Source organism: Lissotriton helveticus, chromosome 1_1 (assembly GCF_964261635.1).
Source record: "Lissotriton helveticus chromosome 1_1, aLisHel1.1, whole genome shotgun sequence".
Taxonomy (NCBI): Eukaryota; Metazoa; Chordata; class Amphibia; order Caudata; family Salamandridae; genus Lissotriton; species Lissotriton helveticus.
Window position 1 is genome coordinate 842,374,813 of NC_136057.1, and position 17,941 is coordinate 842,392,753.

At 48.4% G+C, this 17,941-nt stretch overlaps 1 protein-coding gene across 1 annotated transcript in view; it reads left to right on the forward strand.

Annotated features, from left to right (window-relative positions):
• The window catches only part of STAB2 (stabilin 2), a 944,658-nt gene that overhangs the window by 477,007 nt on the left and 449,710 nt on the right, over positions 1-17,941 (forward strand). Inside the window, exons 29-31 of the mRNA XM_078674824.1 lie at positions 5,438-5,577; positions 6,893-7,004; positions 8,180-8,257. Of these exons, the coding sequence (XP_078530950.1) occupies positions 5,438-5,577; positions 6,893-7,004; positions 8,180-8,257 (330 nt within the window). The remainder of the gene's footprint in view (positions 1-5,437; positions 5,578-6,892; positions 7,005-8,179; positions 8,258-17,941) is intronic.

Genomic DNA, 17,941 nt, shown 5'->3' on the forward strand with positions numbered 1-17,941 from the left:
CAGCCTGCAGATCTGGAGGACGCTCAGCCTTAACTGCAGTGAAAACGGCCCATGCTTGCATCCAATTATTGAGATTTTCCTCAACCCTGAATCTAGTACACTGCGCCCTCCATTCACTTGGGAGCATCCACTCTTTCAGTGCTTTCGCCTGCTCCATTTCCCTATTATCCAATAATAAAGAATAGATGTATACGTATTTGTCAGCCCAAATCATTTCTTTAACAGCTAAAGACACATGTTGAGCTAGATTTTCGCTCCTGGAAGGTACTACACCGTCCCCCAAGAGCGGCAATGCCACTTCCTTACCAAGTGCGGGCACCGGGGGCGGCTGCCCTTGTACTCCGTCCAGCTGGGGAACACTTGGACCTGCAAGGGGAGAAGAAATTGGCAAAGCAACACCGTCGGCGATCGGTGCCGATCTGATTTTTTCTACGAACCTTGCCGCCTCTGCCGCATGGTCTGCAGAATTCGGGAAGGCTCCCCCTTTTTGAAGCCATGGCATCATGGCCGTTAACTGAGACAACAATTCGGGTGGCATTGAAACTACATTACCCCCCGGGACTACAGGTACCACTGGGGTTATGCCCAGTGGTCCTGGCACAGCTGGCAGGGCGGGCGCTGGGTGTGGGCCGCCTGTACCCGGGATTGTGGGCACCGGTGCGGGAGCAGACCCAGCGTCTACTGGTTGACCTGCCGGCACCGGCACCACGGGGGCAATGGGTGTAGGCACACGCGGGGGTGGGACCACCGCGGGCGGTGCGGCGGGTAATGGATCCACTGGGCCTGGGGTGGGGACCGCCTCCTTGGGTCTTTTGGACCTAGGTTTCCCTTGCGGGGTGACAAATTCCCCTCTTGGCACTGGTGCCACCCTCTTGCGGATCGGTCTCCCGGACGGGCCCGGTGCCTCGCCCTCTCTGTCCTCCAACCGAGCTTCCCGCTCCTTAATTTGTCCTAGCTGTTGCCTAATGTCGCTCATCTCCCGCATCATAGCCCGCATCATAGCCTCCATGTTGGACCCCCTCTTTCCACCCCTTGGACCCGGCATGATGCTTACCCGCTGCCTACGTAGTTCCCAACAATTCAACAGTGTGTACCTTTCAGATGGAGGGTCACCAGGGGGCTTTCAGCACCATGCAACGGCGACCGCAACACTAGCGGCTTGTCCGCTTATGTAAGGGGTGAGTAAACCTAATGTAGACCCACCCGGCGGCCACCAGGAGCGATGAATGCTAGCCCCCCCGTACCCCTCTTACCGACCAGTCCCGTGTACTCGCCGGCGATATTGGTCTGTGATCACGTCCCCTACTAGGCTGCGCGTTTAGTCTCCTTACGTCCTCTCAGAACAATGACTTGCACCAATAAAGTAGTTAGAGGCCTGGAATAGAGAAATGCGTTAACACCGTGTGACAAAGCAAGGGCACATTCAAGAGAACTTAGTTCAGATACAATGGAGGTTTGAACCCCCCTTGTCAATAGCAAAAGACAAAGGCCGCCTTACAGAACAGTTCACTATCACTCCTTATTAAAAACAGAACAGTAATGAAGTCTCAAATATCTTTCCTTCAGTAACACAATCCTATAACAGTTCCCACTAATCCAGATGCCTCTTATTGCAAAAACGGTCTCGAATAATCAGTTAAAAAAGGGCACTACGCTTCATCTCTTCAAAACAGTCATGAAAAGAAAACAGTTGTCCAGTATCATTTGTTCAAGTTCATAAGACAGTTAACTTTTCCACTTGCACTATATTGCACTTTATCACCTTAGAGATATGCCCCACTAAAAATTCGGGTCTCCCCTCCAGGTCCTGCCCTGGTCGACCCTGCTTAGCTTCAGAAAACGCTGCCTGTGTTCCGCTGGAACAACCTCTCCGCTCTGCCCTAAATTGGCGGGAAAACTTCTCCTTGTACTGCGATATGAAAATTCAGCAGGACAGACCTCGCTCTGTACCGCGTTAAATATGCGGTTGAATCAGCCGGTATCGTTCCGTGACCTCGCTCTGTACCGTGGTATCGTCCCCCACAACAGCCTCGCTCTGCCCGCCGCTTTCTTCGTGCGGCTCCTCCCCCTTACCAGCTGCCTGCAGGGCCCAAAATACCACCGGTCGATCGGTGCGCCGTCCCAGGGCCGCCCCCTTCACAATACCTTACGGGACCTCGAACCGGCCCGAACCACGCTCCCGACTCGATGCGGCCGCAGGCTCCCGGCTAGTCACTGCTCCCTGGAAAGCTCCCCCTCGCCAGACGGCCGACTCCACGCGGCGGATATCTGAAATAAAAAAGGGGAACACCGGAACCAGTAACGAAGGAAATGACCCGATCCGGCCACCGGCTCACGGCGAGTCACTGCTCCCCGGAAAGCTCCCTCTCACAAGACGCTGACTCCACGCGGCAGATTCTGTAGTAGAAGGAACTCCGGAACCTGCAAAAAGAAAAGACAAAATCAATAAAACAAAGAAGCCCCGAACGCGGGGCACAACGTTCAGCGAGGGAGCGTCCAGGGACAAGGGAGTCTCCTGGGCGCTCCCTACCTCTTATTCCCGAGGGGCCGGGTGGCCCCTCCTCTCGCCCGCCCCCCTCGACCCGGAACCAGTCCATTGATTCCGGGTCAGGAGGGGCGCCGGCCAATCGGCGGTGGGCCGCGCCCCCAGGGCACGCCCCCACCGTCGAAGGACCCGAAGGGGAAAAGGGGGTGAGGCGGTTGCCGCGCCGCCATGCGTGCGGGGGGGCCGAGGGCCCCCCCTTTTCATTCGAGAAACAGGACACAGAATATCACCGATCCTATATCAATGGTCTCCTTCATTGGAGGTTCATAAGTAAAGACACTATCGCTAACATGACATCGCTATACCTAGCATTGTCAAGACAAGTTCCGAAAAGGTGTCAGCTCTTGAAGGCTTCCTAAGAAGACCATTCACACTGAATGGGTCAAGTAGCATAAAGCTACAGAGCTCGTTCTAAGATGCTCTCTCTTCTCAAGGCAAGGCAGAAGTCCCCGGGCTCTGTCGCTAACTCCAATACAAGAATCGAAAGCAAACTACCATAAGGCTGTGTGGTATCACGCCATCCATGCAAGACACCTTCTCGTAGGTAACTTTTCATGTGGCAACGATGCTAACACACAACATCGCCGTTCAATGTATCTTCTCCTCCCTAAGAATAACTCCTGAAACAATGACATTATTCTAACTAACAAAGACGCATTTCTCCACCTGCAACGGAAAACGTGAGAAAGAACAAGTTCTGCATACACATGAATTCTGCTAACAAACAAGACTTCAGAGCAACAAGGAGAAATTCATGTTGGCCCTACAAATTCGGCCAACATAAGAAACAGCACGAATTAAAAAAACGCACGTATGCATGAGCATTGTTACTGTGCACATTTAAATCAATGCATTACATAAGCATACAAATTATAACGTTCATTAGTCACATGTACAATTCTTCACATTAAGGTTTTCATCTAATCATACGCAATTGCAATATTGATTTCTCCACGTTATACGGAATTTGCCTATCATTTCACCTTCCATGTTATTACAATACACAATCTAATAACACTATAAAAGACTATATGTGGATACGGATTACCCATGATTATAAAACACCCCTACAACCGACAGAGCAATTTGCCCTCTATCATATATGTATTACATATAAATAAATATATCATATTTCAAGAAAACTTTGGCGGTTTTCTTGACAGATGAGATGCAAGACTTATTTCAATTGCTGATCCGCAAAGTGCGGCTGATCCTTGACGGCACCCTCACTCTAACAGACCTTAGACGCTATGACACTTCATTCTGTGCAGTGACTTAAATGCCTGCATCTCTTGTTCTCCAGTACATATTTATCATTACACACCCCTGAAAACAGCCCAATTGACTCCCCACTCCCCTTCACTGGGTGTTCAACTGGGCACCATGTGAGTTAACCCACCCCCTTTTTTCTTTTTTATGTGGTACCTGGGCAGATAAGTATCTGGCTTCACTATGTTACTGCATTTCAGGTGTCTACTATCCTTAGGTCCTGATGAGACCCCCTATTGTTTATGGGGTCAAAATGCCACTGACTCATATAATTGACTGACCATTTTGGGTCTCCGTGATATAACCAGAAGGCTGTGTCTAAATACAATGTATCATACAATGGTTGTTTAGATGTACCAAGAAACCGTGTTGTAAGTCACAATTTGTCACCTATATGTGTTGGTTTTATGTTCACTTGGAACACTGAGCACACCGCATTTGATGTTTTAAATATACTTGCAAAATCTGTATAAACAGTGTTTGGTCTCGTAATTGCATTCTGTATGAAGTCTTCTTTTTCAGCATCCATGTGCCAACAGTAATTGCCATTGTGCAAAGGTATTATCAAGTTTTCCTCATATCATCACAAGAACCATTGTCTTTTTATATACACTGTATTCCATGGTTTCTTGTGAGTAGGGTTGCCCTTGTTCCCTGAACATCGCATGTGGCTAAAGGGTCATGTGGCATTTGGCCCCTTTAGCCATACAGGGGCATGAATTTGTAAAAAGACACTGAGGCCCACTGGGACTGGGGAAGCCTGATCTATTACCAAAGCCAGCCCGAAAATCTCTGTGTCTGGACTGGGCCACTCTGCATCCACACACTGAGGGGTCACTAGTCACAACTCTCTCAGTTTTGGGTGTGGCACACATTCAACCTGTGTCTGCCTGTCCAACTGCTAGGGCACTTGGTATGTAAAATGGCTGAGGGACATTTTTATATTTTTCAAAAAACACTCTGAGAGCTATCTCTGTGCAGGCTAATATAGGTGTGCAACTGGTGGTGTATTCAACTCTACAAAATATGTTTTGCACATATCTTCACACAACCATACCAACAAGGTGTCACAATGTTTTAGAACTAAAGTTAAACAGAAAATGATAGCATGATTACTTAATCAATTCCTAACTGTCATAGCACCTGTGACATCACACAGAATCTGAAATTTCAGCAGACCTGCATGGGATTACTGACTGCAGTATCTGGAAGCTGCATTGATTTTCAGCCACCTCAGAAGCAGCTATTGATGAAAACACTTTGAGAGCCACGGTCCAGTGGTGCAATGACATCCACTGTCTGTTATACACTCTTGTTGCGCTGTACTGATTTGAAATGCTGGTAGGATTGGCTGTTAAGCCAACAGCACATGAAAAAATGAAAAAAGAAATGCTGTGCATTGCTGTGTATATATATTGACAAATAGCAATTGCCTGCCACACCACACAGTTGACACATGTTTTAGCGATAAAAAAATAGAATGTTGGCATTGAAACAGCGGTCATTCTTTTGCATATGCACAATGCATAGTAAAACTGATGTGTAAATGCACCTCTATGTTCTAAGTTTGAGAATGTAAAATTCAATGCGTTGACTAACAACCTCTTGAAATTTCCCATTTAGACCGTGCCCTCAATTGGTGCCCTGCTGTCCGAGACCATCAACATAACTGTGCTAGTGCCATCTACACAAGCTATCAATGGCATGGCTCAAGATGATAAAGCATTCTGGATGGCAAAGGAGAACCTTCCCACATTGCTGAAGTACGTCAAAGTTGAATATTGCAGTCTTTACGGTGGGGACTGACACAATGCAAATCTTTCATAGTTAAGCTACTAAGATTATTACCACCACAGACGTAATAGTGCCTTGATACACCTTTCTTTACCGCCGCCCCAGTACAAAGAAAACCTTTGGCTGTAAGTAGGGGTAATCTGTCACCTCCTACGTCGGTGCCCAGCTGGAGTAAACTTTCAACATTTCCGGGGTGGAAAAGGGTCGGATCAGAGTTAGGGTAAACTTACAACATACAGGTTTGTTGTGGGTGTTTCCGAACTTCCAGGCACACAACACATTGGAATACCCACTTCCAAGGCTGGCAGAGGTCTTCACCCTTGTACATGGATTTACACCTACCAGGAATCCCATGTAAATTCTGCCAGCTGTTAAGAAAAAAGAGATACATTTGTTTGTAAAAGTACATTTACGAGCAAATAGACCCTTGTGAAAAAGGCATTTTCGGGCACATGCATCAAATGAAATTGCATTCGTAAATGGTGCGAATCGCAAAATTCGGCCGTTTGCGAATGCAATTCCCGTTTTTGAGATGCATTATCATTTTTGTAATTCTCGCAATTAAGAAATCGCAATATTGCGATTTCTTAAACTGCCATTGCATTTAAGGAATCTCAACTTGAGATTCCTTAAATGCAATGCATCAAACTTTTAAATTTTGCGAATTCACAAATAAGAGGAGCAAATTACCATGAAGTTGACCTTCATGGTAAATTGCGAAAACGTGGAAAAATGCACTAAAGTGCATTTTTCAAAGTTCCATTTTGCACTCACACATGCCCTTGGGGCATGTGAGTATGCAAAATGTACTTCTAAGCAGATTTCAGGGGTGCAACAGGGTGTCCTTTGGACACCCATGCACCCTTGAAATTGCATTTTTAATTTGCGAATTTCTAATGGTGAATTGCAAATTAAGAATGTCTTTCCATTCATTCCTATGGGCCTCTAGGAATGGATAGGGAGGTATTCCTTAATTGCGATTCTCAATTAGAGAATCGCAATTAAGGAATTTTAAGAAATCGCTATTTTTTCAGCAATTTCTTAATGCATTGCAGTTTGCAATTCCTTAATTGCGATTCCTTATTTTTCGCAATTAAGGAATCGCAAAATGCAATATTGATGCATGTGCCAGTTTGTGCTCAAGCTAGCACTAGTCTAATGGTTTTTATGCACTTGTAACCCGTCAGAAGTGCATTCTTTGTAGTTGATGGGCAGAATGTTATTTTTCAAGTGTAAGCTTTTGCATTCACCATAACCGCATTTTTGTGCGTATTTCTATTTCAGAAGTCACATTTTAAATGGTGTGTACAGTTTGGATGAATTGCGGAACTCCACGGCTCAAATGGTGGCACCTTTTCTACAGAACAGTTTACTTCACCTGTCTATTGAGAATGGGGTAATGTGATGATTTGAAACCTTCCTATATGTTGTAATGTGCAACGTATCTTTTATAACAAATTAATGTATCAGACACCTTCAACACTGTAAAAGAAGCAGTTGATGCAGCCACCAGACTTGCATCATTCCGTTATTCTACCCGGCCTGAGATTCAACCAGTTCTCTTCCATTTATACATTGCTTTCAGATATACAGCATGAAAAGGAGGATGTCTGACTTGAGCTTAAAGGGGGATGCATTAACTCCTAGATTTTGATGCCATTAGTCTACTGGAAGTGCAGACCTTCTGTTGATGTCTCCCATCGCAGAAAAACAGTGTGGTTGCAGCACTCTGCAAGTTCGACATTAAAAATGACAGTTTGGCTATGTCTGGGAATCTACGAACATCTGGGAAATAAATTTCCCAGAGGAAGGAGTCGAGACACAGCTGGTCTGATTCACAAAGATTTTTCTGTGACTTCCTACTATGGTACCCCTCACTTATTCCTGAATTCCAGGAGTAAGCCATTAGTAAGTCCGGTGTACTACAAGAGTAAGGCGCAACTACTGGAAGCAAACTCTTTGTGAATTGGCACCCGTATGTCACAGACCTCGATGCCTGCTGCTCTCCATGCAGACCGCCTCATGGTCAATGGAACTACAAGCCAAGGAAAGATATAACAGGTCCACAGAAAAGTGGGCCAAAGAAGATGGCTACCCACATTGATTGCCCTGTTCCAGAAGGGGGGCATCTTGGAAATTATTTCTTTTCAGACCTGAATCTGCCAGATGACTGGCTATTTAAAAGGCTGGCCGAGTTGGGGTAGAGTTACTAATCTATCATGCATCTGAGTGACATCTTTAGTATAGCAGTGACAATCTCTTTGAACAAGCAACTAAATAAAAATTACTAAGCATTTAGGGAGGAGGGTCATGTTTCCAACCAATATAACCACCTTGTTTCTCCTAGAGTGGCAAAAAGTGCGTTTATTTAAAAAAAAAAAAGGTAAATTAGGACAAATTCATGAAATAGCTATCTACCAACTGTGTCTATGATAAATCTATTTGATACATCTTTCACCACCAACTTGTAACAGACCGTCAGAGCATTTTTTTCTCCTCATCTGTTTGGTACACTGTTCTCTGTTTCCTACATATTTCCCAATGATTAAGAAATTGTATTTATATTTCCAGACCTTTACAATACAAGGAGCTCATATCATTGATGGAGATATAGCTACAACTAATGGGATTCTGCACATCATCGACAAGGTATTGGTGTGCATTTTGAAAATGATTTGGTTGTCTGCTTTTTTGTAACCAAATATGATTGATCCATGTTGATCATGCACAAATTCCACACTGCCCATGGATATCCACTCACCAATATATTAGGCATAGAAGTGACATCGCACACTATCACAACTATGTGACTCCGGAAAACATCAGACCCATAACACTTTAACACTGAGGATGAACTAGGGAGCAAGGCAGGGAATATGAACTACAGACAATGCACAGAAATCTTCGATCTGTGTTCGCCATCTGTTCCAACCACTGCCTTTAAGACCCCTAAGCTATCTGAGAGCCTATTGGAGGTGGCCGTGGCAAACCAGGGGTGGTTCCTCTAGCCAACACTTTTTGGTGATGGATTCTTTATGGGTTCCTTCAGTGCAGAGATATATTGTATTTTCCAGTTTTTTTCTTTGTTTTAGTACCCACTCTTTAAAGCTAAAGTGCGGGTGCTGCAATTCTAAGAAAAGTAAAGAAATTGAAAAAAACATGAGTTACATTCATTTGTTCTATTTATTGACTTTGGAAGCAATTGTGGCGCGCTTTAGCTTAAGATATTTAAAGCTAAACCACGGGTGCTGCCATTACTACAAAAGTAAATAAATGGAAAAGAAATGAAGGCTGCATGCTTTTTTTCCTATTTATTTACTTTTGTTACAATCGCAGCACCCATGCTTTAGCTTTAATCATCTTTATCTAAAGCGCGGGTTCCGCAATTGTATCAAAAGTAAAGAAATAGGGGGGCGTGGCTAGCAGCCGATGATGGCGGCCGCAACCTAGAGAGGCTCCCGAGGCAAGGCGGCTTCCCGCGACAATCCGCAATAATTATCCTTGTATTTGCTAGCTTTGAGGGGCGGACCGGACCCGGAGTCCGTGCAGCAACCAGCGCAGCAATTTTAGGGTCGGCGACGGCCCAAACGAACATTGGAGCGCCGGACGGATACCGGTGGGGAATCCGGCCTATCGTCAGTTAGAAAGCAACGGAGCTGCAGTACATCGATAGCCGGCCGGAAGTGCCCTAGTGGCGGTGGTGAGTGGCAGGAAGTACCGGCCCGTCGGGAATGGTGCCCGAACAATCAGCAAAACTCTCCTCAGAGACCCGAACACACGGGTGAAGCACTGCGACACCCTTCAGCGCTCAACAGACCCACAAGCTCCGGCCAGGGCCCGCAAAGAGCTGCAGACTGCGGAGGCGGCGCCGCCATTTTCCCCACTGCGCGAGTGAAACGTCCGGACTCCCAGTGGCGGCCATCCGTGTGGAATAGAGGTCACCGCCAGCGGGGGACAGCAGATTTTAAAGGACTCCCTTCTGTAGCATCAACAAGCACATGTAAGGCCCTCCGCTGGGGAGGCGCTGCTTGAAGCGGGGGAGGCCCTGGTAGCCTGTGTACCGAGGGGACACGTGCCACAGCGCTAGTAACGTCACACACCGCAATGCTGATCCCTTCAACGGGCCCACTACAGGGGTGAGGACGCGGCAGACGGCCCGATTCTGTGGCGCTACTGGGAGAGTGGTCGCAAAGCTTGTTTTAGACTCTGGAACCATCCTGCACGTAGTGTTTAAGGGAACATTCAACCGCCGGAACTCTGCGAAGAGACACTACTCTCCCTCGCTGAGCACCCACCTACAAGCCTTTGCACGGCAGACTGCCGGACTACGCGCGGACGGCCCGAACGCTGGCCCACTATGACTTCTGGCAGCGCTGATAAAAACCACGTCATGACACACAGGGGCCCCAGGAACAGCTCTACCCAGGCCAAGTTGGACAAATTCGCGTATGGAAAACAGACGCCGCCCCAGGAGCAACGCAAAAACGCCGGGAACATGACAGAGATCGAAGGGGCTAAAAAGGCCACCCTTGAGGACGTCCTAGCGGCATTGGCTCAGGTACAAGCGACGGTGGGTGCGACGGCCACTGAAGTCACCTTAATACGGGCGGACCTCCAGAAAATGAACGAGAGGGTCAAGCAGGTCGAAGTAGTTACCAAATCTCTGGTCGAGGATGTGTCCGAACTGCAAACGGCGATGGAGCGACTACAAGCCGATAACAAACTGCTCAAAGACAAACTGGATGACCAGGAAGGCCGCTCCAGGCGCAACAATGTCCGCATTTTAGGCGTGCCGGAATCGGAAGACACGGGGGCAATTGACCTCTATGTGGAGGACATGATCAAAAACCAACTCAAGCCCAAGGGAATCTCGAACTTCTTCTCAGTTGAAAGGGCGCACCGAATTCCGGGAGGAAAACCTAAGACGGGAGGCCCGCCTCGACCGATACTGGCTAGACTGTTCAACTTTCGAGACCGTGATGCCATATTACAGGCCGCGAGAGTGGCACCGGCCATTCAAATTCAGAATTCGAGGATTGCGTTCTTTCCTGACTATACGGCTGAGGTGTCTAGGAAGAGGAGGACATTCCTGGAAGTGACAAAAACGTTGAGGGAGAAGGAACTGCCATACTCAATGATTTTCCCGGCTAGGCTGAGAGTAGTAGCGGACAGAAAAGTGTGGTTTTTCGATTCCCCGGAGGCGGCCCGAGACTGGTTGGAGGGATGGCACACTGTCGGCCGGCAGCGCAGGGCTCGTGGACCAGATCATGACCGTAATGGAGGCAGTAGGAATGGCTCACAAACGTCGGGCCGAGTGGAGGGGGCGGAGCGCTCTCCGTCCCGTGGCCTTGCCGAGGCAGATGGAGAGGGATGACTCCTACCCCGGGATCTGTACTAATGACTGTCGCCGATCATTGACTTCTTAGTTCACACGCTGCACCGGGACTCTGGCATGGTTGCACCGGAAGCTCGCAGGGTTGCCGCCTGCTCGGGGAGACGCTCTCCCCCTTACACGCAAGTACTCTGTTTGTGGGAAGGGAAAAGCACTCTGCTAAGTTGGGGGGGCGGGCAGTTGAAAGTCCGTTAGGCAGGGATGCAGGGAGGGGGGAAGGGTTGTTTTTTTGTAGTTAGGAATTTGTATGTCAGGTCACGAAAGAATGTCAGGCTCCTATCTGAGATAACATCGAAGGGGACAAGAGTAAGGGGAAATACAGCCTCCGCGGGGAGGTTCACCATCCCCCTATATGACTGTACACTCATTGCTTATGCTACATGTACCCACCGACACCCCATGGTACCCATAGTCCCAAATGGCTGACTTCCCAATGCAAGACGGTGGGACAGCGGACACCGAGAGACAGTGTCCCTCCCTGAGTCTAATGACTTGGAACGTGAGGGGGCTGGGAGACAAGGTGAAACGGGGACTGGTCCTAACCGCGACTAAGAGACAAAAACTCACCATAGTGCTCCTGCAGGAAACTCACTTAACAGGGGGGGCTATCAAGGCCATGGATAGAAGAGGGTACAAAATGAAGATCCACTCTGAATTCACATCCGGCTCCAGGGGGACCGGAATCCTGATGAAAAAAACCACACGGTTTATCCCCCTACAAATCAAGACTGACGATCAAGGCTGCTTTGCAGCACTACAGGGGCAGTGGGAGGGGAGACGCATTAGTCTAGTCTCGGTATACATCCCACCGGCACTCCACTCGGTGCAACTCCCTAAACTGGGTGATTTTCTCCTATCTCTCCCAGAGGGGGAGGTTATCCTCGGGGGGGACTTTAATGCAATCCTGGATACACGACTCGACAGGTTTCCAACACCAGTTTCCACGGGAGGGGTCCCCCGCCTCCAACAATTCCTGACAGCCATGGGCCTAGTAGATATTTGGAGGCACTTCCACCCCACGGAGCAGAAATACACTTTCCACTCAGCAGTACATGGAAGTCTGTCTAGAATCGACCACTTCCTGACCCTAGGGGAGGGTCTCCGCTATATGGAGGCGGTGGCGATTCACCCCTGGGGGATCTCAGATCACTCCCCGCTGACACTCACGCTTTCCTCCCAGACACCGACACGTAAGCGCATGTACCCCATACAGGCTGCATACCTCAAGTTACCCCAGATTCGCAAGGCGCTTAAAAAGACGACGACACAATACTACACTGAGAATATCCACTCTGTGCGCTCTGCTAAGGTCCTTTGGGAGGCTTATAAAACGGTGCTACGGGGACAAGCTATAAACTCCATCATGGGCTACAAGAGAGAACGTTCCCGGGAACTAGCTGGCCTGGAGCTAACCTTGCAGGAATTGACTACAACCCATGAACAGCTTCCCACTCCAGCCACATTACACGCACTTACCTTGCAACAACAGTTATATAGTGACCACCTACGCGTACACGTCAAGAACAGCTTAACCGATACTCAGAACAGGATATACGAGGTGAGTGACAAGGCGGGGAGAATGTTGGCATGGCTCGATAAACGAGAGGGGAGTTCAAGGGGAATCCAAAGATTGCAAGATGACCGGGGAGAGGTACACACCAACCCAGGGCGCATCGTGGAACTGCTCGCAGACCACTTCGAACGGGTATACACCCCTGAACATACAGTAACGCCTGAGATGGCCAGAGAGGTGTTAGCTCCAATCGAGGTTAGTACGCTGACCCCGGAAATGTCAACAGAGTTGGAAGCGGACATCACCGCTGAGGAAATACAACTGGCGATTCGCGCCTTAAATCCGGGTAAGGCAACGGGACCCAATGGAATACCAGTGGAATGGTACCAGGCGATGCCTGAGACCCTCAGTACTCATCTGCTGGGAATGTTTAGGGAATGCCTGGGGAAGGGTACTCTTCCACCAGATCAAAGGGCGGCGACAATAGTAGCCATCTCCAAGCCGGGCAAACCACCTGAAGAGTGCTCTTCCTACCGCCCCATATCACTGCTTAACGCAGAAGCCAAAATTCTTGCCAAACTCCTGGCAACGAGGCTGTTGCCCCACTTACCGTCTCTTATACACCCGGACCAGTCCGGATTCATGCCCCATCGCAACACTGCACTAAATCTACGCAGATTGCACGGGGTGCTGGCTCGGGCAGATTCGGTTGCTACTCGGGCAGTCATCTTGGGACTTGATGCCAAGATGGCCTTTGATCTTGTAGAGTGGGCATACCTGTTTGAGACGCTGTCACACATGGGACTCGGCCCCCGCTTTATTGCGTGGGTGCGATTGCTATATAAGGACCCGGTAGCTCGGGTGGTGGCTAATGGGCCTATATCACGAGAATTCCCTCTGGGCAGGGGCACAAGACAGGGCTGCCCCCTGTCGCCGTTGCTGTTCGCAATCTCGCTGGAACCCCTTGCCACTTTAATTAGAAAGTCGCACCAACTTCAGGGTATATGCTGGAAGGAGGGATGGGAGGATCGGCTGTCTCTATATGCAGACGACATGCTGATATATCTAGCCAACCCTGATAGCGGAATCCCTGCGCTCTTACACCTCTGCGATAATCATGGAAGGATATCCGGGTACACGCTGAACTGGAGCAAATCAGAATTGTATGTCCTGAAGGGGCGGGCCCCGGTCCTTGAAGCGGACTGTCCTTTGCGGATAGCGGGTACCTCGTTTAAATACTTGGGCATTCAGGTCACCACTGACCCAGTGGAGTTTATGGACAAAAATCTGAGGCCCCACTTGGACAGGCTCAAACGTGACGTTCAGTTCTGGTCGGGACTCCCGTTGACGCTTTTGGGGCGGGCCGCGCTTTATAAAATGATGGCCCTCCCAAGATTCTTATATGTTCTTGAAAATACACCCTTCCCGGTAGCCCCAGGGTTTTTCCAAAAGATTGCAGCATTGGTCTCTACCCTACTGTGGGGGACCCTCCCAGCACGTATTGCCCAATCCAAATTGCATAGAGGTTGGTTTGATGGCGGTATTGCCTTACCCAATCTAAAATTATACTACTGGGCGGCACACCTTAAGCCCATTAACCAATGGATCCACGCTCCACAGACTGAGCCTGCTTTCCAGGCAGACAGGGGGCAACTGGGCACTAACACCCTGTTAGCCCCGTTATACGACCAACGCAAAGCCCGCACATTAGTGGGCCCCACTAGGCTGATGGTAGCAGTATGGCATACAGCGACGGCGGCCCTGGGTTGGATGGGGAGGATCACCAAGTTAACCCCGTTGTGGGACTCTCGAGTCCTTGGTAACATGAGAAATAGCAAAGGCTTCTCACACTGGGACATAATAGGAATTTCCACGGTGGGCGATCTTTGGGAAAGGGGGGGAGTGATACCCTTCAACAGACTGCAGGAAATGTACGAACTCAGTGACAGGGAGCTCTACAGGTACATCCAGATCCGACATGCACTACAAACGGCCCTGCCCACGGACACAGACCTGCCAGAATCTTCCCCTCTGGAAGACCGCCTCCTTACTGACTTTATGATGGAGCGAGCAACATCTTTCACATATCGCAAATTGCTTAACAATCTACCAGACCCAATGCTATCCCTGAAGGCGAAGTGGGAGGGGGACACAGAGGAGATGGATGAACATGAGTGGAATGAAGCACTAGCTTCACCTAAGGAAGTGGGCATCTCGGCGCGGCTGAGATTAGTACAATTGAAAATACTGCACAGGGTATACTATACGAGGACAATGCTGCATCGTATCTCCCGGGCACAGCACCCCTATTGCCTTCGGGGATGTGGGGAGGAGGGAACGTTCTTCCACACCATATGGGACTGCCCACGGATCCAGGAATATTGGAGGCAAATAATGCGAACGATCTCGCAGACACTAGAATTGTCCCTATTACCAGAACCGAAGAGATGCCTACTGAACGTGTGGGAACCCACAGATATTTCTAGGCATGGGCAACTCTGGGCTACAGTGGGGCTGAGTATAGCGAAACGTGATATTGCACAAAGATGGGGGGTGGCGGAAGTACCAACCAAGTCATCCTGGTGTCTAAACATGGATAAAGTGATGATAACCGAAAGGGCGGTGTACTCTAACCGAGCCTGCCCCGAGAAATGGAATAAAATCTGGTCCAAATGGAATGTGTACAGGGGGGAGATTTGTGACCCCTTGCCAGAGGACGGCCAAGCAGAATCAGATGAGGAAGAGACGGAGGGCTAAACTCCTAGGTGCCTTGTGAGGAACAAAGGGAATGGGGGAAAGGGTGCCTCGCCACATTAACATGCAGGGGGATTGGCATGGGGAGTCTGTGGATTATTACTTGGGAAGGCTGTAAATATGATCACAAGCAGGGTAGTCGGGGGCGGTGGGCGAGCATGAGAGGGTAGGCAGATAGAGATACTTAGATGCGGGGGCCACAAGGGATCAGTATTATCATATACATGGCCACATTACTATTCCTGACTGTTCTTTTGAGTTTTTGTTGTTTACAGGGGGGGGGGAGAAAAGACATGAAAAACCGAAAACCAATACTCGCTGGGTTAATTCTACTTGTGATGCGCCCTTTCATTTTGGCAGGCGAAAATAATGACTGCATATTCATGGATATTCCGTTAATTATGTACGGTTAATATGTGTCCTGCAAACTGCTATAGCGGCCATCCCACTGGGATGTAGGCATTTCGCTGTGTAAATTGATGGTGCAATAAAGGTTTTTGGATAAAATAAAAAATAAAAAAAGTAAAGAAATAGAAAAAAAAGGCGTGCAGTTACATTTTATTTTTCTATTTATTTACTTTGGAAGCAATCGCAGCCCCCACGCTTTAGCTTAAGATGTTTAAAGCTAAAGTGCGGGTGCCACCATTGCTACAAAAGTAAACAAATAAGAAAAGAAAGGCGTGGATGAGTAAGAGAGGCGTGCTGCGCGTCAACTTGATTTTAAAAACACTTGTTCACTTTTTTTGTATATCGGAGCTTATTTTTAAAACTGTGTTCGACGCATTCGCCAACAACTGTTCCCCGCACTTCCCAGGTCCACCACTGACCCTGTCAGCTTGTTGTGGAGGGAAGACTATCAGAGGAGCACAGGGGAAGTGACTGCGACTTCCTCCGTGCATCCAGCACCAATTAGGGGCCCGGCACTAAAAAAGACCGCAGTCACGATCACACTCTCCAGCTGATAACGAGTAAGAGAGGCGTGCTGCACGTCAACTTGATTTTAAAAACACTTGTTCACTTTTTTTGTATATCGGAGTTTATTTTTAAAACTGTGTTCGCCGCATTTGCCAACAATTGTTCCCTGCAATTCCCCGGTCCACCACTGACTCTGTCAGCTTGTTGTGGAGGGAAGACTATCAGAGGAGCACAGGGGAAGTAACTGCGACTTCCTCCGTGCATCCAGCACCAATTAGACGGGCCCTCAGTAGTCTTCAGAGACCTGCGGGGTGGGAGCGCAGCGGGCACGTCCTCAGCACGCCGAAGACTCGCCTAAGACAAGCCCTTCTGCGCCCGTCCGCGCCAGACCGCCGCCTGACTGCTGCCAGGTACCCTCCTAGCGACACAAATCCCAAATGGCCACCATTAAATACTCTCGCGCAGAGTTACTCTTCTTTAATGTCCCTCCTAATCCCTGCAACAGTGAAGACCTTCCTCCACACGCATCTCCTGGCTTTCTTAAATGTCTATACGGAAATGTGCGCTCCCTCCCTAAGCATGCCCTTGAAATATGGGCCCTATTGGATCAGGAATCCCCTGATCTTTTCTTCATCACGGAGACTTGGCTACAAGACTCGTCCTGCCCGGACTTAGCCATTGCTATACCAATGGGATATAGTATTGTAAGATTAGACAGAACGGCCAAAAGAGGAGGAGGTACAGCAATAGTCCACAAATCTTTTATAAAACTCCTGGCCATTGACACACAGATCACTGAATGGGGTGAATTTCTTATCTTTTCTCTATGCCTAAATGACAGAGAATCCTGGAAAGGAGCGCTCATATACAGACCTCCAGAAAATAAAACCCATTTTGCGACCCTTCTACTAGAAATTCTGGCCCCCCATGTCCTAGCAAGTAAAAATGTCCTCTTATTAGGAGATTTCAACTATCATATGGAACTGCAGCAGGACACTTACACCTCTGAACTAATGGACAACATTAAGGCAATGGACCTGACCCTACTAGAAACTGGTCCGACCCACATGGCAGGTCACACTCTAGACTTCCTTTGCACCAATTCGCAGGCAGTTCAAATTGTGGAACTCTAACCAATCCTTTGGTCTGACCACATGATAATAAAATTCAATATCCGAGTCGATTCGACAAAATCCATTCACTAAAAAAATGTAAAAATGAGCAGGCCCTGGAACAAAATAAATCCAGACTCTTTTGCTAGTATCTTCACGCCTCCCCCATAACCCTCAACTCTGACCCAGACAAGGTGGCAAAGGACCTAGATAAAGCAATCACGATGGCTCTGGATTATATCGCCCCAATACAGCAAACAAAATGCCCAAATACAAGATCCCCTTGGTTTACACCGAACCTTAAAACAAAGAAACAGGCTATGAGGTGCACCGAGCGCAAATGGAGGAAAACAAAGGAGCCTCTGGATAAACAGCTCTACAAATCTGCGCATAAAGATTACATGAATCATATAGTCTCAGCGAAGAAAGCCTATCTAGGTACCAGAATAGCACTGGCCGGCAACTCCTATAAAGAACTATATTCCATAGTAAAGGAATTCTCTAAACCCCCCTCCTGCCAACCATCTACCACTGATTCCCAAGAATGGGCGGACAGGCTCCCCTACTTTAAGGATAAAATTGATACAATCCATAAAGCCTTTCATAGAGAGATTGATTCCTCCAACACCAAGGACAATCTCTCATGT